This window comes from Alexandromys fortis, unplaced genomic scaffold, assembly GCF_014885135.2.
Source record: "Alexandromys fortis isolate MF-2015 unplaced genomic scaffold, M_Fortis_MF-2015_v1.1 scaffold_2_1_26212458, whole genome shotgun sequence".
Lineage (NCBI taxonomy): Eukaryota > Metazoa > Chordata > Mammalia > Rodentia > Cricetidae > Alexandromys > Alexandromys fortis.
Window position 1 is genome coordinate 7,702,623 of NW_026067930.1, and position 24,226 is coordinate 7,726,848.

General features: G+C 47.0%; 1 protein-coding gene across 3 annotated transcripts in view; it reads left to right on the forward strand.

The window, feature by feature from the left end:
* The first annotated feature begins 262 nt into the window (after positions 1-262).
* Zfat (zinc finger and AT-hook domain containing) overlaps positions 263-24,226 on the forward strand; it is a 160,580-nt gene continuing 136,616 nt past the window's right edge. For 2 of the 3 annotated variants that reach the window (XM_050145229.1, XM_050145231.1), the window contains exon 1: positions 270-2,482. In XM_050145229.1, the coding sequence (XP_050001186.1) occupies positions 2,464-2,482 (19 nt within the window). In that variant the 5' untranslated portion in view covers positions 270-2,463. Of the gene's footprint in view, positions 2,483-24,226 lie in introns of all 3 variants that reach the window. The other variant, XM_050145230.1, reaches the window with a different exon arrangement.

Here is a 24,226-nt window from a genome sequence, read left to right on the forward strand (position 1 = left end):
CTGAGTGAGTCAAGTGCCTTTGCATAAGCATGAGGCCCTGAGTTTGGATCCCCAATGTAACGAATGGTTTGTTCCATCGCTTTAAGAGACAAGCCACGCCCACTCCCTCCCAGGACCACTGAGGCAGATCTTCCTTCCTGCTTGCAGCCTGAGTTCCTTCCTTTTCCATCTCCCTCTGAAAGGTGCTTCTCCCTATTTCTCCCCTTCCCCCTTTTGTTTCTCCTGCCTCTCTGCTCTTCTCCTTTCCCCCTTCCCTTCCATAACCCACTGAATAAATATCCACCCTCACTCTGCATGGTGTGCCTATCTGTCTGTCTCTTGCTCGCTGTGTGGTTCCCTGCCAGGGACCAGCCGACCTGCCGGGTGATCTCTTGGCCTGCCCATCTGTCTATCTCTCCTCGTGGTCTGCTGCAGCCACTTAGGGAACAGAATAATGGAGAAAATTAGAGCCAAACCCCAAAGACTATCATCAGCAGTCCGGTTTCCTTTTAAAATTTGGCTTTCATCTTCTGAAGCAATTGAGTTTTGAGATTTATTTTAAATTGCTTCATTTCCAAACTTGTTTTGGTCACTACATTCAGGAGCAATCGAACCACCTGCTAATCCATAAATAACATTTCAATGCTGCTTTAAGAAAGGCAGCCCAGCAGAAAACCGATATTGTCAGCAGCAACCAGAACAACTCCCATTTAGACAGAAATTGATTCCCCATAGAGGTTATTGGAAATATTTGTAGTTCTAAAAAGGAAAGCACACCCGTGCAACATTTGGACAATTCATTCTCAAATGAAGACGTCACTGTCTCCCCCACCTCCCAGACTCCTGGGAGGAAGAATTTAGTAGGGGTGAAGCAACTACTTCATGATTCTCCTCATAACGTGCCTATTGGGTAAACTGGCACGTTCTGGAAGGTCACATGGTAAAGTGCAAAAATCAAGGGGCATGGAGAGGTGGGTCCACACACATCATAGGCTGGCTGTGTGACCCCAGGATGCTACATAACCCTCCTGAACACCTGTCCTTTTCTTACCTGTCCAATGATATAAAGGAGATAAATGTTTTGGAACACGTACTTAACAGAAGATAGAACAGAATATCGTACTAGCCACCCTAACGCTCAGTGCCCAAAGGCACTTCAATGGTTAGAAAAAAAGCGATGAACAAAAAGAATGAGTCCATTCAACAGTATTACTAATGCAACCTGTGGTGGAAAGACACAGATTTAAAAGACCCAGGGGCCTTTGCTACATCTCTCTCTCTGCTCAGCAAACTCAGTCCATGGCAGAGAGGGAGGTGCAAACAGGTAAACAGAAGAACCTGGATGTGGGGAGGGAGTAAGCAACACAAGACCTGGACCTCTGAGGGTACAAGCAGGAGCCTAAGGCTGTCTGGTGAATATTTCAAGTTCAACAGCACGGAAAAGTTATTCCTGAAAACAACAATATTTCAGGGGCACTGTAAAAAGTCAGTGTTTCTCAGCCTCCAGTCATTTCCGTCCCGCTTTTGATTTTTTTAAAATTAGTATTTTCTTTACAATGCTTAATTAAAATTAAATTATATCTAAAAAGCCAGCTTTGCTAGCACAACTGAGATTGTTACTATTATATACATGTTTACTCGCCAATTTAAACTCATTCCCAGTTTGGAATGCTAAAGGGGTGACCAAGATAGAGATAAGCGACTTCGACGTTAGTAGGAACAGATTCTACTAAAGTTATTTGGGACAGACACTTCCTACAGTTTGCGGAAGGGGCGGGGAGGGGGGGTCTAATCTCCTAATATGAGAAAACGGAAAGGCGGTCACTAAGAGGCCAAGGAAACGATGTTGCGAGGCCTGCACCCGTCCAACCGGAGATCTGGCGGGAGCTGCACCCTCAAGTGAGACGGCACGCCCAGCCAACCGGTGCCAGCCACACCTAGGCAGGGCTTCTCGGGGACGACACCGCGGGTGCAAGCTGCAGCCGATCCCACGTGCAAGTTAGGGAACTGAGCCCAAGAAAAGCTAGCGCGCGCACGAAAAAGCGCACCAGCCTGCCCGCTCGTCCCCGGCGGCCGTCGCAGCACGTTGGCGGATTCAGGACATTTCCAAACACCCGCGCCCACATTCCGGGATCACCGCGTCCCTTCCCGGGCGTGGCTCAAAACACCGCGGGGGCCGCCGGGAGCGGACGCGGGCGCCTCCGCCAGCCGCGAGCATGCGCAGTGCGCCTTGGGTGCCGAGGGCGGTGCCCCGTGGCGGACGTCGCTACGCAGGCGTCGGATCCCCGTGGGGGAGGAGGTCGAAGACTCCATCCGCCATGTTGGATGCCGCAGATTCGCCATAACCTCTCCGGCTCTTTCCCTAAAAAAATTAAAAAATAAAGAGCGAAGTTTCCTCAGGGTGTCCGGCCTTCTCGCTTGGCCCGGGAGGGAGCCGGGGAGAGCCCGAGGCTTTTTTTTCCCCTCCGCCGTGGGGGCGTTGCCATGGAGACGCCGGCGGCAGGTGAGCCGGGATGGGGGTTGGGGCGCGACGGGGTGGGGGTGGGGCGCGGCGCGGCGCGGCGCGGGAAACCACTCGTGGTGTGCTGTGGGGAGGCCGCGCGCAGGCTCGGGGCGGCGGAGGGATCCGCGGACGGGCGGAGCGCGGACGTCGCAGTGCCCTGCGGCCCACGTTCAGTCGCTGGCTTTATCCTGCCGCAGAGGAAAGAAAAAGAGGGAACTAGTGGAGGGCAAATGAGGGGAGTGCAGGGAGAGCGCGTGCGGGCTGTCTCCAGGGCAGTGGGGCGGTGCTAGGGCGCTCGCCCCGAGCCGCAGACGCCTAGTTGGACCGGTGTTCGAATCCCGTTGCCTCCAGCTGTTTGGCTGCGTGAGCTTCGTTGAAGCCTTCTTATCGACTCTGTGTTCTTAGCCAGGACGTTTTGAAGGGCAGCCTTCTCAGGGGAAGTTTCCTAGTGACCCTTGAAGCAGTAAATGAGGGAGATTGTCGTTACCTTGGATGATCCTGCCCCACGCAAGAATAATTTACCTTCTGCCTTTGGTCCAGCTCTGCAGGACATTGCCCCCATGCTCTTAAATGAAGTGGCTCCCCGTCAACACCCTCCATGAAGTCAGTCCTCTGGCATTCTAGGCAGAAGCAGCTTCTTTGGGTGGACTGATTGGAAGGGTGGACTTCCCACTTAACCCCTGATGCCCCTTTCCCCCCAACCTAATCTTGAGCTTCGGGGTCCCTGGCGTGTTATTGACACCAATTTCGACTCTTGGACTCTGACTTCCAGGGGTCGCTGCTAAGTTCTCCTGGTTGCTCTTAATTGCTGGTTATTTACTGAAGAACAGAAAAGTTGAGAGAGGTCAGATTCCTAGCAGCTGAGGCTTAAAGATATCAGACATCTTCAGCTTGGGATAGAATGTAAATTGTCGGCTTTCTTGGCATTTGCCACCGTCCCCTGGAACTCTGACAGGCTTTTAGTGGGGGCCACGGTATATTGAAGAACAGAGTGTAGGAGCTGTCTGGTTACTCCTGCTTGTCAGTGTGGTTTGCTGCTGGAGCTCCTGTCCCTAAGAAACAAAAACCAAGTCCCCGGTGCTTACTCTCCCCTACTGCCTGTTTTCTGTCTTATCTTCAGAATCTGTCACTTTGTCTGTGGAAGCATCTAGAATAGTGTCTGTTGGTGCTGCAGAGTGGACACAGGTCAAAGAGACACAAAACAAGCCCTGAGTGCCGGGCGGTGGTGGCGCACGCCTTTAATCCCAGCACTCGGGAGGCAGAGGCAGGCGGATCTCTGAGTTCGAGGCCAGCCTGGTCTACAAGAGCTAGTTCCAGGACAGGAACCAAAAACTACGGAGAAACCCTGTCTCGAAAAATCTCCCCCCCCCCCCCCCCCCCCCCCCAAAAAAAAACAAGCCCTGAGCATGTGTTATATGACCAAGGAGGGACATAGTTTGAACAAATTGTACTTCTGTCAACTCGTGGGCAACCCTTTTCTGGGAAAGTTCCCGTTTTTGGTGTCCCTTAGCTTAGGACAGGCCGAGCCCTAGATGAGGGGATGGAAGGCAACTTTGGGTGGCAAACAGCGCAGTGGTCGTTGGCCTGGTTAGAGCTGCTTTCCGCAGTGGTCGTTGGCCCGGTTAGAGCTGCTTTCTGTCTTGGTCCCCTTTTCATGGCCTCTCATTTGTTTCTGCTGGTGCAAAGGTTTCTGTTTTCTCCTCACACCTTGTCATTGCCATAGCTGTCCCTAAGTAGAATTTAGTGGCTGCTCTGGCCAGGCCCCGTCAGAATCTGGTGTCTTCAGCAGGTTCTCCTAATTGCATTTCCTTTTCATGGATGTTTTGTGTGTGCCGCCTCTGAAAGCCTCTGTATCACGATGGGCCAGTTTAATTGAGGAGGGTTTAGCCTAGAGTAATGTTTGCCCCTTGTCACCTGTTTATGCTGGTCAGCTTCCCATGTGTAACTTTCCAAGGGCAGGTATTTCTTCCAGGGGCTGTCACCTGTCAGTACAGTGCTTGTAAGAGCTCAGGCCTTGCTGAGGAGATCTGCTCCTGAGCTTACCGGGGACGGAGGTCCCAGCCATTGAATTGTACTTGAGCAGGGCCACATGTTGTGCCTCTCTACCTTGTGCGTGTTGGTGGCACTCCAGATGGCGTTCATTACAACACACTGTCACCATCCACGTGTTTTGGGAAATGTTTGTGAATGCAAAGGTGGGGTAGAATTTGATTATGATTTTCTTTTGAGACAGAAGGCATGCACTACCACGCCGAGCACGATTATGAATTTTTTTTTCTAAAAAAGGAAAAAAGCTTTTTTTTTTTTTTTTTTTTTTTNGACAGGGTTTCTCCGTAGCTTTTTGGTTCCTGTCCTGGAACTAGCTCTTGTAGACCAGGCTGGTCTCGAACTCACAGAGATCCGCCTGCATCTGCCTCCCAAGTGCTGGGATTAAAGGCGTGTGCCACCACCGCCTGATGAAAAAAGCAATTTTTGAGCGAAGAAAAGTGAACATACTAGTAATCTATCGTAGATTCGAAGTTGGCTTTTAAAAAAAGAACATAAGATATAAAGACTAATTAATTTGCTTATGAAAAGATAATGCTTGGCTTATTAATGTACAACAGGGCCTTAAAGTTGAGTAGCAGACTTGTCTTTGTTCTTTTTAAAAATCTTAAAAAAACCCAAGTTGACAATTACAGCTGTGCATACTTAGTCCAGTCTGTCACCTCAAGTGTCGATCATTTCTCGAGATGAGAACATTTGAAATGTATTCTTTTAGTGATTTTTGAAGTGAAAAACACATTGCTTCTGCTAGTCCCTGTGATATGTAGCAAATCACACAGACAGTGAAAGCGTATTTACTCCTGCCAATAGAGGCTCTGCACCCTTGGCCCATGCCCCGCCTCCCATATGCCTGCAGCTTCTGGAAACCTCACTGTTCACTATACATCCGTGAGGTCCTTGTTTCAGTCCCGCGTTTCCTCCCCTTTTGAAGGCAGAGTCACGCCATTGCATGTGCTCATTACACCTTGTCTTCATTCACATGCTGACAGACGCCCCAGTGGACTTGACTTGGGCTGTCTTTACTAGTTGTTCAACGAACGTGACATGCAGATGAATCCTTGCCCATTGGTCTAGAGTGTTCTCATTCCTTTAGCTCTGTGAAGACAACTGGCATTACAACACTCTGGCCTTTGTGCTCCAACCTGTCTGGACAGAGGCTAAATGAGTAGGTGGGAACTTGACTTCAGAGGATGGTGGACAGAGCTGCCAGCCCTCTGGGTAGGAAGGTAGCATTGTCCCACAGTGAGGGGAAGGACCTGTATGGAGCCAAGGAGCATAGGGAGCTTGTTGTGTCTGCAGCCACGTGGGCCCCATTTTCTTGAGGTCTCCAGCTGGTCGGATTGTTGGTGTCCATATTGCTTCGTTGCTGCCAATGGGCCTTGATGAGCTGTTTTTTCTCTTTAGCAGTGGGATCCCTAGCCCTCAGATGTTTTCTCAACTGTGGCCGGGCCTCTTGAGGGTGTCACATAGACCTAGCAGTGGAAAAGCACTTCCTTTAGGGAAAGGTGTAAGGAGCCTTGATGGATGTGAGCCCTGAATATTGACGATGTCAGTAGGCTCCATGGAGGGCTTCTGGGAGGGCTTCTTGAAGCATGGGTACTGGAGTTGGGTCTTGCAGAGGGAATAGGTAGGTACCCACCAAAAAGGGAAGGATGGGTGCCAAGACAGGTGTGACACAGAAGCCAAAACTCTCATCTTTAAAGGAATAAGAGATAGTTATTCTGGAGTTATTTTGAATGACCCTGACCCGGGAGTACAGAATTTGGTAGCTCCAAATTCCATGTTCCAATGTGGAAGGAGTTTCATGAAGTTTTTATAGTTTTGCAGAACAGAGAACGTCATATATCAAAGTAAGTTTAGACTACGTGGTGCATACATCAGAGAGGCGGGTTATCAAGAAGAGAGAGTCTTTTCTATAGGCTCAAAAGCTATCTGTTGACATTCTGAGCCTTTGGATTGGTAGCAGCTAGTTGCCTGCTAAGTCAATAGATTCTAAAAGGTCACAGATACTAGTTCTGACAGAGGTGTGTGTGTGTGTGGTGTAGCGGGGGCAAAGTGTGTATGTGTGTGTGGTGTGTAGGGGGACAAAGTGTGTGTGTGTGTGTGTGTGTGTGTGTGTGTGTGTAGGGGGTCAAGGAAGGCGGGACCAGAACTTAGCCCAAGGTAAGGTAATTAGTTTCTGGACCTGCAACATTCCAATCTGGCAGTGCTGAAATTCTAATCAGCCAGTCAGTCTCTGCTTTCATTTATAGCCAGTACAAGTTCTTTTGAGAAGTTTTGTTCACATCACAGCAGATGTGTTCTGTGCATTGGGATTGGAGCAGGGGCATTTAGGACTGAAGACCTGTGATACAGAGATTGAGGAGTGGGTACTGTTGGGAGTTTGGCATGAAAACCTTGAGAACCAGGAGAACAATGTCTGCTGACCTGCCGACCTGGAAAGGGCTCTTTGGTGCCTTGCAGGAGGCATTTTGTAGTTGTGATTTAATACACAGAAGCACGCGGCTCTTTTGTATAGCCAGTACTCAGGTATACCTCAGCCCTAAGATACATAAGCTTTTTAAAAGTTACCCCAGACAAGTTCTCTTTTGCCCCTTCACACCCGGTCTTTATCCTTCAGCCCCCAAATCCCCCAGCTTTGTCTTCATAAATTACATTTGTCTTTTGTAGGATGTCACATAATTCTTTTCTTTCTCTCTCTCTCTCTCTCTCTCTCTCTCTCTTTTAAAAAACAGCATAAAGTTTCAGAAATCTTGTTTTTTTTGTTACTATTTATTTTTTATTTAATTTTTTTATTGCTTCATGGTATTCTAGTGTCTGGAAACCACCACGGTTTGCTTGCATGTTTCTCTCTTAATAAATACCTGGGCTGTTCTCATGTTTCCATGTTTGAGTTCTTTTGTCTGCTTGTTTTCGTTTTTTTGAAAAGGGTCTCACTGTGTAGGTTTGCTGGCCTGGAACTCACTATGTAGACCAGGCTAGCCTTGAACTCATAGGAATCCTTCTGCTTCTGCCCTCTCAGTGCTGGGGTTAAAGCATACTGCCAAGTGCATGTTTCTAGTTTTTAATCACTATGAACAAAGCTGTATTGAGCATTCATACACTCTGGGCTAGAATGCCATGTTCAATGATTTTTGACCTGTGGCTTCTTGTTAGGAGCTTTCAGGGGCTCTTGGACTCAGGTCCTGACCTGGAGTGAGCCTGCTGAAGGTGAGCAGGGGAGAGATCCTGCTGAACATCATCAACACATTTTAGTGACCTGGCTGCTGCTGCTGCTGCTGTGACTAGTTAACTGACAGAAGCAGCCCAGGGAAGGATTTATTTTAGGGCTTAGTTTCTTGCAGAGGCATGGCAGCTGGATTTCTGTTCATGGTTAAGGAGCTAGCGTGTTACAAGTTATAACTCAGTGGATCAGGAAGCAAACACACGTTGGCCAAACAGGGCCTCCATTATCAACCATGAGCCCTAGCTGTGTGGTCTTCTATCTGTCATCCAGTCCCTGTGTCCAGATGTTCCACAACTTCTCTGAACAGTGCCACCAGCTGGGGACCAACTGTTCAAACACACGAGCCTATGGGGACATTTCATATTAAAGTCCTGTCATGTCTCGTGTGAAAATGGTCCGGGCAAAGCACTGGGCCATGTGGTATAAAAGTTCCGTGGGGGAAAAAGTCAGGCACTCAGTACATTCCCTTTATTCTCTGCTATCATCCGTCTTTTGCTTCCCTTCCTTTCCTCTCCCCATCTTGGGGATTTTGACAGTATCCTTGGAAATCTGATGTGTAATTGAAATTGTAAGTCACTGTGCATGGTACAGTGGCCTTTATTAAATCATGCAGTCATGGCAAGTAAAATGGACCTGGCAATAATCACCATTCCGTAGACCTGCTTAGCCAGGTGTTTCACATCTTTTCACAGAAGCTCAGAACAGTGGGTTTATTGTCTCTGCTCTGCAATTGGGAATCACCAGGCTCTTTCCGGGGAGAGCTTCAGAACAGGGTGCCCAGCAGGATGAGATCCATGTCGGCTCCCTAACCCCCTGAAGAGGCTCATCCTAGATATTCTCCTGAAATCTTGTCAAGTTCCAGAATTGGCGCCTGGGCCAGTTGGCTTGGCTTCAGTTCTCTTTAGACCTAGTGACCTGGAGAAGCTTGAGCTAGGAGGGATGATTGCATGAAGGCTGCCCAGTCTGCTAAAGGCTTTCCATAGAGCCTGCCAAATTGTCATGCCTGTATCCTGCTGCATGAGCTCCTTCTGTTCCTTCAGCCAATAGCCTTTAAGATACCAGCCCACTTGGGCATGGTCTCTTTTGCTTTAAAAAGCAGCTGTAGCCCTGTGCTCTCTCTTGCAGGACAGTGATCTGTAAGTTTTCCCCTTAAATAAATAACCCTTTTATTAATCATAATTCCAAACTGCTGTGGGATTGTTTTGTGACTTATATCTACAGTATCCAGTGACTGCTTCTAGTGTACCAGAGGCCTGAACTTCTGAGTAACCCATAGTTTTGCCTCCATAGTACTCTATGGAGATGATTATTCCTGTTATGTCTTCTCTCTCTGTCTCTCTGTCTCTCTCTGTCTCTCTCTGTCTCTGTCTCTCTCTGTCTCTCTCTGTCTCTCTCTGTCTCTGTCTCTCTCTCTCTCTCTCTCTCTCTCTCTCTCTCTCTGTGTGTGTGTGTGTGTGTGTGTGTGTATGTGGTCAAGGGGCCTGTGTTCAAGGAGCTCACAACATATAGAATATAGACAAACATTTTTAAAATGGGCAGAAGATTATGAAAACAAATCTGTCTTTTGGTATCCATGAACAAAATTGATTCCCAGACCGACCCTCAGTGATATCAAAATCTGTGCACACTCAAGTACCAGATATAAAATGGTGCAGTATTTGCATGTGCTGTAGAAACATTCTTTTGTAAGCTTTATAGCATGTGTAGATTGCTTACAATTAACACAGTGCTAATGCTATTAAGTAGTGAACTGGCTAGTCTCTGTCAATTCGACACAGACTAGAGTCACCTAGGAGGAAGGAACCTTAACTGAGGAACTGCCTCCATCAGATTGGCCTCTCCATGGGTGCATTTCTTGATTAATGATTGATGTGGGAGAACACTGTCCACTGTGGGCAGTTCAGCCCCTGAGCAGGTGGTCTTGGGTTGTACAACAACAGAAGAGTAAGCCATAGAAACAAGCAGTAAGCAGCATTTTTTTTTCACTATCTTTGCTTCAGTTCTTGCTACAGGTTCTTGCCTTGGCTTCTCCTGATGATAGATAGACTGTAACCTGTAAGCCAAATAAACCCTTTCCTTCCCCAACTTGCTTTGGCCAGTGTTTTATTACAGTAACATTGAAGCAAACTAGATCAACTATTTGATGTTTTTCTAGGAACTAGTAACAAGGAAAAAAAATCTGCGCATGTTTAGTACATATCCACTTTTATCCCTGAAGCGTTTTGATTTCTGATTGGTGAATGATTAGTGGTAGTTGTTAGGATTGGGAGGAGGGAACATGAGGAATTGGTTTGTGATGGGAACAGATGTTCTGTTTGGGAAGATGAAACATTTCTGGAGATGTCTGCATACCAGGATGAATGTACCCAGTGTCCCAACCTGGACACTTAAAAGTGTTTGATGCTAAAGTTTATGCTATGCGTATTTTACCATGCCCATTAAAGAAAAAAGAATGTGGTTGCTTTGCTATTATTTGCTTGCTGAAGATGGCAGAGCTGGAGAGGTAGGCCTGCTCAAGTCGTTGGGCCCAGAAGATCATGAGTGAGTTCAAGATGTCAGACTCTGGTAGGAATTGGCAGAGAGAAGGACTGGGTAGGGTGAGGAAGTGTTCAGTGTTGTCATGACTGGTAGCAGCAGTTTCAATTCCCTGTCCTGTGTTGAAGTTCAGCGAGTAGTGCAGTGGTCCACAGGTGGTTCTCGGAGTGCAGAGGGTAAGGTTGGGGATGCAGACGGTGATCACTGCCTACTGAGTTGGAGAGGGGCTCAGGAAAGCCTCTAGGGTGATGTCTGAGCTGAAAAACCGATCTAGAGGGACTTAGCAGGGGAAGGATATGGAGTGGCCTCTGCATGTCCAACTGGGAGTGGAACAGTGACAGTCAGGAGTTGAACACTTAGCCTCTATGTGTTGTCTTTGTACATGTGCACTACCTGTCCCTGCCCTGCCTCCACTGCTATCCATTGGCAGAGCTACTGGGCAGCCTTTAGTCTGTTAAGATAGACATCTACCAAGGTTCTGTTTATAGTCTTTGCACCCCATCTACCCAGGCAGCTTCTGGCTTTCTCACTAGTTTTGCTTTTTGCTAGGTTGACTATTGAGGGATCGTAGACCTTGGGAGATAACAGTATCTTACAGGCCAGGAGACCTGGCTTTATGATCCAGCGTCCATGTGTGACAGCGTCCATGTGTGACAGTTCTTGGAACACTTTTGAGCCCCACTTTGCACTGCTGTAAATTTAGAGCTGCATGCACCGTTCTCTGAGAACTCTGGGCTCTGAAGAATGCAATCAGGTGAAGTGGTCCACTGATACCAGTAATTGCTCCTCAGGGAAGTGTTCTCTTGTGGCCTTGGAAGTTCTTGTGCCTAGTCAGCATGTGGCATTTGATCTGTCCTGGAATCCACTGCTGTGTTTGTTCTATTTTATTCAGCCATGAGAGCTCAGAGTAGCCCATAGGCTGCTCAACTCTCACAGTTGGGCACTAGTTTTCCCTGGTGTTACTCCTATCCAGCACCTGTGTTCTTCAACAGCAAAGAGGTTATTTTTTAAAATTTGGGGTGTGTGTGTGTGTGTGTGTGTGTGTGTATGTGCACATGCAACCCCTGTTGCTATTGCTTTTCCCACTGTAACTGCAATTCTAATAATAGTATATTGTCTTTGATTTACAGCCCGAAGGACAGAAAGTTTGGGTCACATGCTGCTACCAGTAGCAGTGACCAAAGCAGGATTTGTATATTACTTTTGCTGACCCCAAACCACATCCTGTGACCTATTCAGATTGCAGAAGAAAGACTCCATGTTTCCGGAGCAGCACCAGGGAAATGTAGATGAAGAGGCAGTATCCTCCTTGTGTATGGTGGGAAGGGTGGTGGCATCCGCCACCTTTCTGCTCTGTTCTCTGTGGAAGAGCTTGGCATATGGGTTTAGGGCTATTCCTCCAACCCTTCCTTTAAATTTACAAGTGCATTTTAGGAAATAGCTTCCCTTCAGACCTGTTGGTTTTCTACTCCATCTCTCTGGGACTTGCTGGTTTCTTAGGTGCTGCTAAGGTATCTGCATTATCCTTTCTCCTACTGCAGGAGGGCTTTCTTGCCAACTCTAGGGACAGCCCTGCCACTTGTCACCCCCACAATCTATAGGAGCAGGCACTGCTGGAAGAGTATTTCCTTCACTTCTCTGGAGAAACCCAGGAGTCTTAGCAGCCACTTGGAAAAATCAACTGAGGACTTTTTCAAATGTCAGAGACCATGCCAGCAGGGACTGGCTGCCAAAGAAGCAGGTATTCTTGGTGTCCAGCTTCTCAGTGGGAGGCCTGCAGACACGCTGAAAGCAGACACACTCTGAGAAACATGGTGCGTTATCCCATTGTGGCCCACCTTAAGGACTGCCAGCAGTGAGAAGGCCTCCTTTACTTTCTAGCCTTGGGGCAGCTTCTATAAGGATGCCTGGGGCTGTGCCAAGTCCTTTTTTCTCAACCAGCAGTACCTCCCTGGGCTTTCCACCCAGATTTGTCCCCTGACACCAGAGGGGTGAGTTTGTAGCCTTTTTGCCTATGGTGTTTGCTGTAGGAAGCTATTGTTGGCAAGAGCTTCCTTTCCTTAGGCAACTTCCTTCTTACATGGTTTTTAATACTAAAGAGAGTTTCCTGAGAACTAACTTTCAAACTATTTGAAGCCTGAGATATAGAACACAGAAACATTTGAACAAATTTCAGAACAGGAATATCTACTGGTAGACGTTCACTATATCTTGTTTGATGCTGCCTGATGCTTTTGTTCTTTCCTGATACGGTGTGAGAATCCTCAGGTGTCTGAGGATTGCTGGAGCTATGAGAACTTGTAAAAGATAATCTGGGGGCCTGAGGGAGGCTGAAAAGAGCAATGGAAGTGGAGAGGACAGGGGGAGACTGTTCTGTACTGACCTCTTGAGATGCTCAGAGGGAAACATTGGGCCTGCGAATATATTCCATCTTAGTCTTTTATTTTTGCATAAAATTCTCTTGCAGAGAAGTTGAGAGCATTGAAAAACCCATTCCCCTTCCCCCATGTGCCCTCTAGTCCAAGCCTGTAGCATTTTACTACATTGCTTTTGTCTATTCCACCTGCCTCTGTGTCTCTGCACTGTTTGAGATAAAGCTCTGGACAGAATGCCCCTTACCACCTTCTAACTCTTGTCAATGTTTAATTTTTCAATAAAGAGGAGCATTAATGACATTGTTGTAGTCACAGCATGAGAATCACATCAGTGCCGCTAGCCACAATTCCCATTTTGCCACTGTCCCCATAACGTTGTGTATAACCAAGGAATACTGTGTATATTATAGCATTCCAGCATCGTGTTTCTTTGCTCTCCAGGCTGTTGTAGGAGGCCGCTTATACGTTCCTGGCTGCTTAGACCCGAAATAATCACACAGAAACTGTATTAATTAAATCACTGTTGACCTATTACCTTATGCATATTTCTAGCTCACTCTTATCTCTTAACCTATTTCTATTACTTTGTATTTTACCATGAGACTAGCAGCCTACTGGCAAGGTTCCAGCTGGCAGCCTGCGTCTTTCTCCTTTGGTGGCTCTGTGGCATCTCCTTGATGCCACCTACTTTCTCTCTATATATCTCTTCCAGCCTGGCTATATTCTGTTAAACCATTGGCCAAAAGCAGCTTCTTTATTCATTAACAAATAAAAGCAACACATATGCAGAAGGACTTCCTACACCAATTTTCTTTTTCTGTTTAAAAAAAAAAGGAAAGTTTTAACTTTAGCATAGTAAAATTACATTTAACAAAACAGGTATCAAGCAAGAATTATAGTTACAGTATTTATATCTACTTTATCTTTTGTGATAACTAAGGAAAAATATAACTCTAACTATCTATTCTTCTACTCCATCAAAGACTCCAGAAGGATATAATGTTACCAAAGTAAACAGGAAGTGCATTGTAAGCAACTTCCAAAACTCTAGAAATGACAGAGACATGTTACTGCCTGGACAATCACCCAAAGTTCTTTTGTAACATTGCGGGCACCCATCTTCAGCCTGCTGGCCTGTAGTATCCAGCAGACTTTTCCATGAAGCAGGGGAAATACCAAAGTCAGTTTCACCTAAATTGTCAGTTAGTCAGTCACTTTCTTCTGTATCCTGTAGAATGTCTGGCAGACTCTTTCATGAATCAGGAACCCTGAAGAACTGTCTCACTGTTAGGCAAGTTCAGCAATCATTTCTTTGTGGGTCCTGCATGTCCAGCTCATCACTCATTCTAGGGAAGAGCAGTTTCTTGCCTAAATGGCTACAAACTTCATAAGGAACCTCTTCGATGCCCATCATCCTCTTGAAGTGGATTTTCATTTTCATAAAAAGTCCTAACTTCTTAAAAAAAATTTAAATGCCATATTCTGAAGGTCTCTGAACAATTTGAAGAATACCTAACTGAAATATGAATTTCTTTAATCTATCATCTAGACACTGCATATATTCCTATGGGGCCAGCTGTCATTGTTTTCTTCACTACTGGGACTAGGGTCGTCCTCCTGAGCCTCAACTTCTTATCCAGCTCAGGGTCTTGCCTGTTTTGCTTGGAGTTAGGAGAGCCTTGGTTCCTGGTCTCAGGGTCCTCAGGTGAAGACAGGAAGTATCCTGCCTTCACCACAGAGGAAGTACAGCATTGCTCTGAGCAGAGGGGAACGTCTTTGGTAATGCTTAACATTTCTGTTTTCAGGACTTAAACTACATTTTAAATTGCATGCTATTGGTGTTTTAAGAGCTTATATCAGGGAAAACAGAGAAGCCCACCATTAAATCTGCTGTTATAAGTTGTAGTCATCCTACCAAGCCAATAAGTAGGGCATAGGGAACTCTGGAAAACCAGATGAAAATGTTCACAGAAACCTCTCTGTGAGAATAAGGCTGAGTCTGAGACTTCAAGAACAGGTCTTGAATCCATGAGCAAATTTGATAGACAGGGAGCAGGTGCACTGTGTCTCGCCCTCCGTGGAGGTGCCTGAGTTGGAGTTAGCTGCCCTGGTCAGAGTTCTCATTGCCCACTTGCGTCCTCACAGCCCTGAACTGTGAGAGGGCTGGGCTGCCAGTGTCTCCCTGGGGTAGTGCTCTTAGGAGCATTTAGGGTGAGGGCCTGACACTCTGAGGTTCCCACTGGCATAAAAGTAGGTAGCAGCTGCCCTGCAGAGTGACGCTGGTCTGTGTGTGTGTGTGTGTGGGGGGGTCAGGCAGGGGTGTCTGACCCTGCAAGACTCTGGCCTGTATTTGAGCACACCCCACCCTCACCCCTCCCACCCCCAGTGGCAATAGTCCACAGAGTCCCAGAGAACAGCACTGGCTCATTTGTGTTCCTGGAGGGAGGCCTGCATCCTCTTCATTTCTAATTGTGCCTGGCAGAGGATGTGACACATCCCGGGCATTCATTAAATATGGAACTATGAAGCCACTGAATGTAAGAGCCACAGAGAAGCTATTTAGAGAATAGATCTAAAACTTATTTCATATTTTGTCTTCAGGAAGAGGAGCTGGGTCATTTGGGTGAGCTGAGGGTAGGTGGGTGGGTGGTGACTTGGAAACTTCTTTCCCTTCTTGTTTTTCTTAAATTTAAAGTTCTCCTCTGGAGTTGCAAAAGACCTTAGTGATGTCTGAATATTAAAGGGCAGTTCTTATTCCTGGAATTAATTTTGAGACGCTGGGCACTTAATAAGTAAGACCAATCTCAGGCTTTTATACTAAGTAAAGCAGACATTTACAATATGAATTTGAATTAGCATGTTTCCCACATCTGCCTCCAGCTTCTACCCAGGCCATTATCCTTTTTGATTGTGACCTCTGCAGCCCCGAGCACACAGCCGGCATTTAAGCCTGCAACAGTAATAAACGAACACGTCCCTCTGTCACCTGCCTTTCCCTGCGGATTGTGACCAACACTGTGGTAATTTCACGGCCTGTATTTCCAGCTTGCTACCTCTGCATCTCCACTCTCCTAACTCACTGATCTCCAAAGACTTGAGTGGTAGAGGCTCTGTCCCAGCCTCCTGGGGGTCAGGGAGGGGATGTGTCTGCCATGACTCTGACGTGCAGTGACAGACATTCCTGGTTCTGGAAACAGTGTGAGAGCATATTGGGTTTGTTTCTAGCTCAGGTCAGGATGCAGGTGACAAAGATTCTCGAGTTTGAAGAATTGGTACAAAAAGGATGGATTTCCTTATGGCGCTTTTGAAAATGGACTGCAGGGTGGATGCTGTTGTAGGTATGTATACTCAGCTAAATAAAGTGTGTTGTTAAAAGTTGTCTTGTGTGTGCTTCATTTCATTTTAATGTGGCTTCTACAAGTTTAAAGTCCCACCTGTGGCAACTCCTGTTTCATTTGGCAGTGCTTGTGGAGACAAAGTACTGGGCCTTCTCTTTGTGCCTGAGCTGGAGTGGGTGTGGTTCCTCACGTGTCTGTGGAGTGCACCTCTGACTCACCCTTGCCAGTGTCCCACAGACAAGACCATCTTCAGAGACGGTTCCTCATACGCTAGAGGAACGAGGGATCTGTGGAGTCCATCCTGCCTGGCAGGTGGTCACTTACAAGTCTGAGTTTCCTCAGTGGATTGTCTAACTAGCAAGCTCCTTCTACTCAGCTTGTCCACAATGCATGCTAGGTTCAGGTTTGTTGATTGGAAATGTTGCCTACATAGAAGTGGGTTGAGTCGGGCCAGATCAGGCCAGAGGTTGGGTCCCTCTCCTAAGAAGCAGTGTGTCTACAGACTGCATACATGTGGAGAGAACAGAGCACTGTCCTGTGACAGACACAGTGTCTGAGCCACTTGGGAACAAACTAATTTACTCTTGAACATCAAGCCAGAAGAGGAAATGGCAGCTAAACAGGACAGTGGGTCTGTATGGCCTGGCTGCCCCTCCTTCAGTGTCCTGCCCTTCCTCTGTGCTTTGTTGGCCTTCTGAAACACTTCTTCCTTGTCCTGCTGGGCTGAGGGTACAGGGGTCCTGCTAAAGGGAGCGGGCATCCTGCTGGAGGGTGTGGGGATACTGTTGGAGTGTATAGGGGTCTTGTCATGCTGGAGGTGCAGGAGTCCTGCTGGAGGATGCAGGGGTCCTGCTGGAGGGTGCAGGGGGCAGATTATGTGAGAAGAACTTGGACCTGTATGGAGAGGCTGATCTCACCTTTCTCAGCTGGACCCACTTTCCTCCCCTCACTTACATCCTGGCTTCTGACAGGTTGTCTTAATACCTGTCATCTTTTCTTTTTTCCCTTCATTCCCTGACCTCTTTTCTTCCCTTCTTCCTGTTTCTTCTCATTTCTCTTTGGTTTCACCATGATGCTCTCTTGTTTTAGTAGTTACTGAATTGCCTATGTTCTTTGTTTCCCTAAAGTAAATGTGTGTGTGTGTATATATATATATATACACACACACACACACACACACATATATATATGCACAGATGTGTGTTGTTTGCCCATGTGTCTATGCATGCGCTTTTGCTTGTATGTATGTGTGCAAGGATATACACGTGCACACACATTTATACTTTACATGTATGCATGTCTCAGAGGACTGAGGATGCAGGTGGAGAAGCAGTCAGTAGTATTAGCTAGCCAGACTTTAGGATCTAAAGCGCTGCCTGCTTTCTTCAGCATCAGTACTTTGTTAACCCGTAATGCTCCTATCACCCTTATGATGGCTCCCCACCACGCATATGATGGCTCCCCCATTACCTCCCTCCCATCCTTGCAGGGTCAGCGAGGGCATTTGTAGATAATTGTATCCGAGCTGAGTCTGCATGTTCAGAAAGGGGAAGGTGGCTCCAGGTGTGTTGCTGGCTATGACATGTGGTCTTGGTCTGTGATGTCTGATGGGACACTGTTGCCAGTAGCTTGAAAACAGCCGTCATTTCAGAAGGAAGATGAGCAAAGCCAGAAAACCAAAGCTAGGCACTCGTGAACACAGTGCTGCCGTCTGTGGGCATGGTTCCCTCTCAGATACTGGCAAAATGCAGGTTTGGCTGCTTTTATGTTCAACATGGAAATAGTGGCAGAGATTTGGTTGCTTCAGGGGCGTCAGGTGAGTTAGGGGTAGTGGCAGTCTGATGGATTGTGCTATTGGTTTCTGTATTGGGGCCTCATGGTCCCACATTCCCACTGGTCTGCTGGATTCAGGGGCTATCCCTGTCTCTATCGGTGTTTGTGGTGGTTTCCTGTGGGAAGAGCCCCTCCTCCCAGTATGATTACCCTGTTCAGTGGGAATATACTTACGGCCCAGGACTCTCTCATTTTGAGAGCGCTTAAAAATAACTCGAAAAATTTCGTGCCAAGCTTTAGCATGGAAGAAATGTGTATGCATAAAATTAGAATGCAACTGTTGTCGCAGCCATAATTATAGCTGGGATCAAGCATTCCTCATTTTATTTTGTTAATTCAGATTCAGCAGAGAAACACCTCTGGGATTTCTCCCTGGCATTTAATAAACATGTTAACTTTGTGAGCTATAGAGGTTGGCGTGTGCATCAACGTTTTATGAGATGCCTGGAAATTCTACACATTAAAGGTGTGTGTTTCTTGAGACATCAGTCGGATAGAGCTGCCAGGTCTCTTGGGGATTATCTGTGGGTGGGGAAGACTGGAGTCTGTCTCTCCCCTCCCCTTGCTTTAACTTGGTTTTCACAGGCTTTGGATATGGCTAGCCTAAGACCAGCTTCCACTTCCAAACATTGGCAGCCAACAGCTTGAGCTGTTTGTCATTCACATGAGAAAATGAGACTTGAAGGGATTTAGAGACTTGTGAGGTGAGAGGCTCGGGCTCCCATCTAAGTGATGCCCTTTGCTGTGTGGTGTAGGGTAGAGTCTCTAGGCTACAGGCTCTGAGGCAGGAGCATGGTGTTCTCGGCATGCTGCTGTCCTCCACAGCTCTGCACAGAGGAAGAAACAAGTTCACAGAGGCTAGAGCCACCGTGCCCTGGGTCACACAGCTACTTGGATCAAAGCTGGGGCCAGAATATCCATTTGTTCCTCCATCCTTTCCTTTAATATTAGCTGTCTAAATCTTCTTAGACCAAAGCATAACATGTTGGTAGAGTATCTATCACGTAGGTGAGCAGCTGAGTGGATGTTACATGACCTGTAACAGATCAGGAGATGCAGGCTCCAGCCCCAGTCACACTGGGGAAGCCTGCCCTGTTTGACATAGTGCATACCTCAGCCACTGTCTGTCCTAGTCAGTGTTCTATTGCTGTGAAGAGACACCATGACCAAGGCAGTTCTTGTGAAAGGAAGTGTTTAACTGGGGGCTTGCTTACAGTTTCAGAGGTTTAGTTTCTCATCATGGTGCCGTGCAGGCAGACTGTGGAGCAGCAGCTGAGAGCTACATCCGGTAGGCAGAGAGCCTGGGCCTGGAAAGGGCTTTTGAAACCTCAAAGCTCATCCCAAGTGACATTTCCTCCAAGACCACACCTGTTAGTCCTTCTAAACACTCCAAATAGTGCCACTCCTGCTGTCGGCACATTCAAATATATGAGCGCATGGAGGCTGTTCTTACTCAAGCCACCACACTGCCCCTCACATCAGTGCACACATGCGCCCATTCCGAGCCTCCATAGCATCATCGCTACTACACAGAATTGTGTGCTGCAGCGATGGGAAAGCCCGGAGATTTGAGAGTAACTTTTAGGAAGATCAGGAATGGGCCAGGCAGGGCTGTTGATGAGGACAGTCTGTGAAAGTTAGGTCTGGCCCGACTCACCAGTCAGGGTTGGCCAGGTACAGCTGGGCTGCCAGGACAAGTCTCTTCTGACTGTGGAAAAACAGCCTAATCAAATGGCGACTTTAGATGTGTGACCCAGTCATCCCTCACCCGGCCTACTCTTCTCTTTGACAAATGGACACAAAAGCCTTTCTTTGGGGAGGTAAATGTAAAGGTTAATTAAGTAGAGTGATAGTGTCCAGCAAAGTCAGTGGTAGCTTTGTTTTTACTTTGCTGTACTGCCGTGGATGGCCACCAGAGGGTGATGTTAGCACATTTATTTGCTAGAAAGTTCATCTTGGAATGGTTGTTCACTGTTGCCTGGTTTGGGGTTTGTTCCCAAGCAGTGCAGTGGATGAGATTAATACATATATATGGTATGGGTGAATTCACATCAAGCTCTTTCTTCTTTTCTGGCTTATTGCTACTTGAAATAAATAAGCCGTAGCAAGTAATAACACAAAAGGAACAAAGTTCCCTTTCTGATCTACTGCCTCTCCCAAGTTATAATTACTCCTTTATTACGACGCTGCTTGAGCTGGGGACACCCAGACTAGCATGAGTATTTCATCAGACTACACGCTGACACCAAGGCCGGCTGATGTGGCAGTCAGCTAGGAAGGTCTTGGTGAAGCTTTGGTGTTAGTATTATTTATCTGGATGGGAGCTCTTTGGCAGCTCATTAATGTCTCTCAGCTCCAGGCTTGTCTTCTATACATGCAGGTAATGATGGTGGTGATGATTATGGTGACAGTGTGATGATGGTGATGACGGTGGTGCTGCTGTTTATGGTCATGGGTTTGATAGTGATGGTGGAAGTGATGGTGGTGATGGTATAATGATAATGGTGAGGGTGACTGATGAAGGTAGTGATGATGATGATGATGGCGATGATGGACGTGATGGTGCCGGTGGTGAGAGCACCACCCGTTTGGCTGTTTCCCAGGACGGCAGTGATGATCAAGTGTAGTCACAGGTGTGAAGAAGTGCGTGGCTATTATTCACTGCTGAGGGTCTTAGACTGCGACTGGGTTGACAGGGATGCCTCTCTGAGCTGTGGAGTCTTGATGCCTTGTTTTTGAAAGGCATGTGCACACTTGTAGAACTCTGAACTCTGGCTAGGTCTTCTACTTTCCCAAACTTACCTGTCCTCCACTCCTTTAGGTTCCCTCTTCCCAGGTCCCTCTGCTCACCGAGTCCTCCACTCCCTTGATCTACACATTGCTGCACTGGAATCTGTCTCTTTGAGGCTGGGCAGTCTGCACCTACCATGCCCATAAACTGTCTAGTTGCAATGCATTAAATTTCTGCATCAGAAGTATATTTTCCTATTTAATACATACCTGTATGACTTTGTGAATTGGTTACACTATAATTTCCTGCTTCTTTTGGGTCATCCTATCAGTCTAGGCTGTTCCTGTGAGAGAAAGACCCGGAAAAGCCCTTACAAGCCTCCACCTAGCTCACCCCCATCAGGCGAATGTTTACAGTCTTTAATTCTGAGGCTTGGTTTCCCACTGTGTCCAGAGATGGTCTTGGTCTTGTTGTCTTTCCCAGTCTGGTGCCGAGCATTAGGTGGCTTCTCTGACGACAGAGCTGTTGGGGATTTTTGTCTTCATCTTCCAAGAAGGACACGCTAGTGTTCTGTCTCATTATCCATTTCTTCCTGACACCAACTCGTGTGTGTGTGTGTGTGTATGGATGTGTATGTGTGTGAATGTGCAGATATATTTGTGTGTGTGCATGTGTGTGTTTCTATATATGTATGTTTGTGTGTGTATGCTTCTGTATGTGTGCATGTATCTGTTTGTGTATGTATGTATGTATGTGTGTTTGCATGTTTATGTATGTATCTGTGTATGTATGTATGTGCACACGTGTGTGCTTGTGCTCTTGCCCATGCAGATGCATATGGAGGTTAGAGGTTCTTGATTGATTGCTTCTCTACTTTATACTTTGAGAAAGGGTCTTTCACTGAGCTTGGAGCTTGTCATTTTGGGTAGACAGATTGACTACTGAATTCCTGGGGTCCATCCATCTCTGTCCTCCAATGCTGGGGTTACAGGTGTGCAGTACCTCCTGACTTTTTACATGGGTGCGAGGGATCCGAACTCAGGCCATGCTTGTGCAACACTAGGCTATCTCCTCAGCACTCAGGTGTAGCATGATTAATAAAACCCTAGAGACATATATTGGGGTTCAACCTGAAGGTGAGAAAAGCAAAACAGCCAGCCACTGGCCCTTACCTCTACCTCAGTCCGAATTGGCGATCCTGCCTCCTGGAATCCTCAGAATGAGGCTGAGAATGAGAGCTGTCTCCTCTTGGTTTATATTCCTCTGGTGTGCTGGGATTAAAGGCGTGCACCACTCCTGCCCAGTTTTATGACAAACTAGTGTGGCTACTAGGACTAAAGGTGTATGTTACCAGTGCCTGGTCTGCAAGGCTGACCAGGGCGGCTGTTTTACTCTCCGATCTTCAGGCAAGCTTGATTAAAATAAAAATCAAATATCACTATACTCAGTTGATTTCTTCAATTTAATCTCCTTTTTTTTATTTCTAAAGAAACTTGAAAACTAAAGTAAGACTGTAAAGTAGAAAATAGCAGCCTATTCCTTATCTAGGTCTGGTCCCTGACTGTGGGGAGCTATGGGGATGGGCAGAGCTGAATCCCAGCCACTTGCTTTCACCCTCACAGCAAGCTGAGTTTCTGCTTTGATTCCTCACAGTGCTTTCTCTGGCTGTCTCCCCGCAGGGTAGCAGCTACCTCCCAGCTTTCACCTAGGTGTGAAAGCTTTTATGAGAAACTGCAAACTGGCAGCCCTGGACTGTGTGGAGTTTTTTGGTCTGCCCAATCTCATTTATCTGCCTTCCGGGGGATTCCTATCGCAGATCCAGCATTTGGAGTCCTGCTGCCTAGACCTAGAACACAGTTGATGGTGGCAGGTTTCCTATACTTGCCTGCTAACTCCAGGCCTCCCAGACAACCAAGTTCCTGGCACTTCCTGGCTGATGATGCATTTAGGGTGGCTTCTGAGGAGTTGGTTGCCTGCATGGAGGTGTCTGTCCTGCAAGGAGTCAGGGTCTCAGTTTTGTTCCTTGGCTGCTGCTGCCCTCTGACACCCTGCTGATGTGTGTCTGTTTCTCCTGGGCCTGATGGGCCTCACTTCCCCTGACAGGCCAGTTCCTTATCTACAGGGGTTCCAGCCTCCTTCACACACAGCTGCTCTTATGTAGGTGTCTGCATGGACGGGATACATTTTCTACTTCCTCCTTTTTAGACTTGCCCTTGGAGCTGAGCACCTAACCTTTGAACTCCATGGTCCTGTAAGCCCATCCTCTTAGGCAAGTTACATTCGCTTGCCTGTAACACAGGATAATGTCTTTGTGTCTGTCTTAGTTGCAGGACTCCTCTGTCCAGCTGGCCAGGGTTGCCCATGGCACAACGGTGCCGTGTTTAAGGAAGACAGCTCATTTCACATAATAGGTTGATTTCGTGTTAATAAATCTTACACATGGTAGAAATGTGACTTCTTACAATGTCTCCATGTCTTCTGACTTACTGATGGGGTGCCAGTGTCTTAAGGAAAGGTAGAGGTCCTTTTGGGCAAGCAGCATCTTGGTAAAGTAGTGTGGCAGGCGTGTGGCCGGGCCTGCTACTGTTTATTCAGCTGTCTCTAGTTTTGTCTTGAAGGAGTGGCTTGCAGAGTGCTGTGTGCAGAGTGGGAAGTGAGATTGTACAGGGGGAGAAGGAGCAGGAGTCAAGCTTTCCTGTGTTCATACCCAGGCTGCCCTGTACTTACGGTGTGCTGGACCTGTGTTGCTTCTATTCAGTTGTGGGAACACTGTGGTGTTCAGGCAGCTCCAACACCGAGAGGCATCTTTTAGTTGGTGTGATAAGAAGCTGGCATGTCTTAGTTTATTTATCTGTGTTTTTGTCTCTTTAGTGACATAGAAAGTGTTAGTACTTTTTTAAAATAGATGCCGTCCTACAGTGGAGAAATAGAATAATAAAACCCATTTCAGAGGATTGCGTTGAAGATTAAGAACACTTAGTGTGAGCCCTGTATGCCACTTGGAGATGGTGAGAGCTTGATGAATTTAAGCCTCCTCCTTGTCTCCTGCATCCTTTTAAAATTTTAGTTCCAGCAAGTTTTAATAGTGTCATGGTGTCTTAGGGTTTCCATTGCTGTGAAGAGATATCATGACCATGGCAACTCTTACAAAGGAAAACATTAATTGGGGCTGGCTTATAGTTTTAGAGATTTAGTCTGTTATCTTCATGGTGGCACACAGGCAGACATAGTCCTGGAGAAGGAGCTGAGAGTTCTACATCTTTATCTGCAGGCAGCAGTTGCAACTGCGTGCTACACTGAGCATAGCTTGAGCATAGGAGATCTCAAAGTCCACCTCCTCTACAAAGTCCACAGTGACACACTTTCTCCAACAAGACCACACCTCCTCTAACAAGGCCACACCTCCTAATAGTGTCATTCCCCAGGACCAAAACAGGGTCATTTTCTTTCAGACCACCACAGATGATAACGATGGTGGTGATGAAGATGATGGTAGTGGTGGTAATGAAAGTGGCGAAGGTGGTGTTGATGCTAGTGCTCATAACAGCAGTGGTGGTGCCCGTGACCATTGTGAAGATGGTGTTGATGATGACTGTAGTGGTTATGGTGACGGTGTTTGTGATGACAGTGACACTGATGATGATGATGATGGTGATAGTG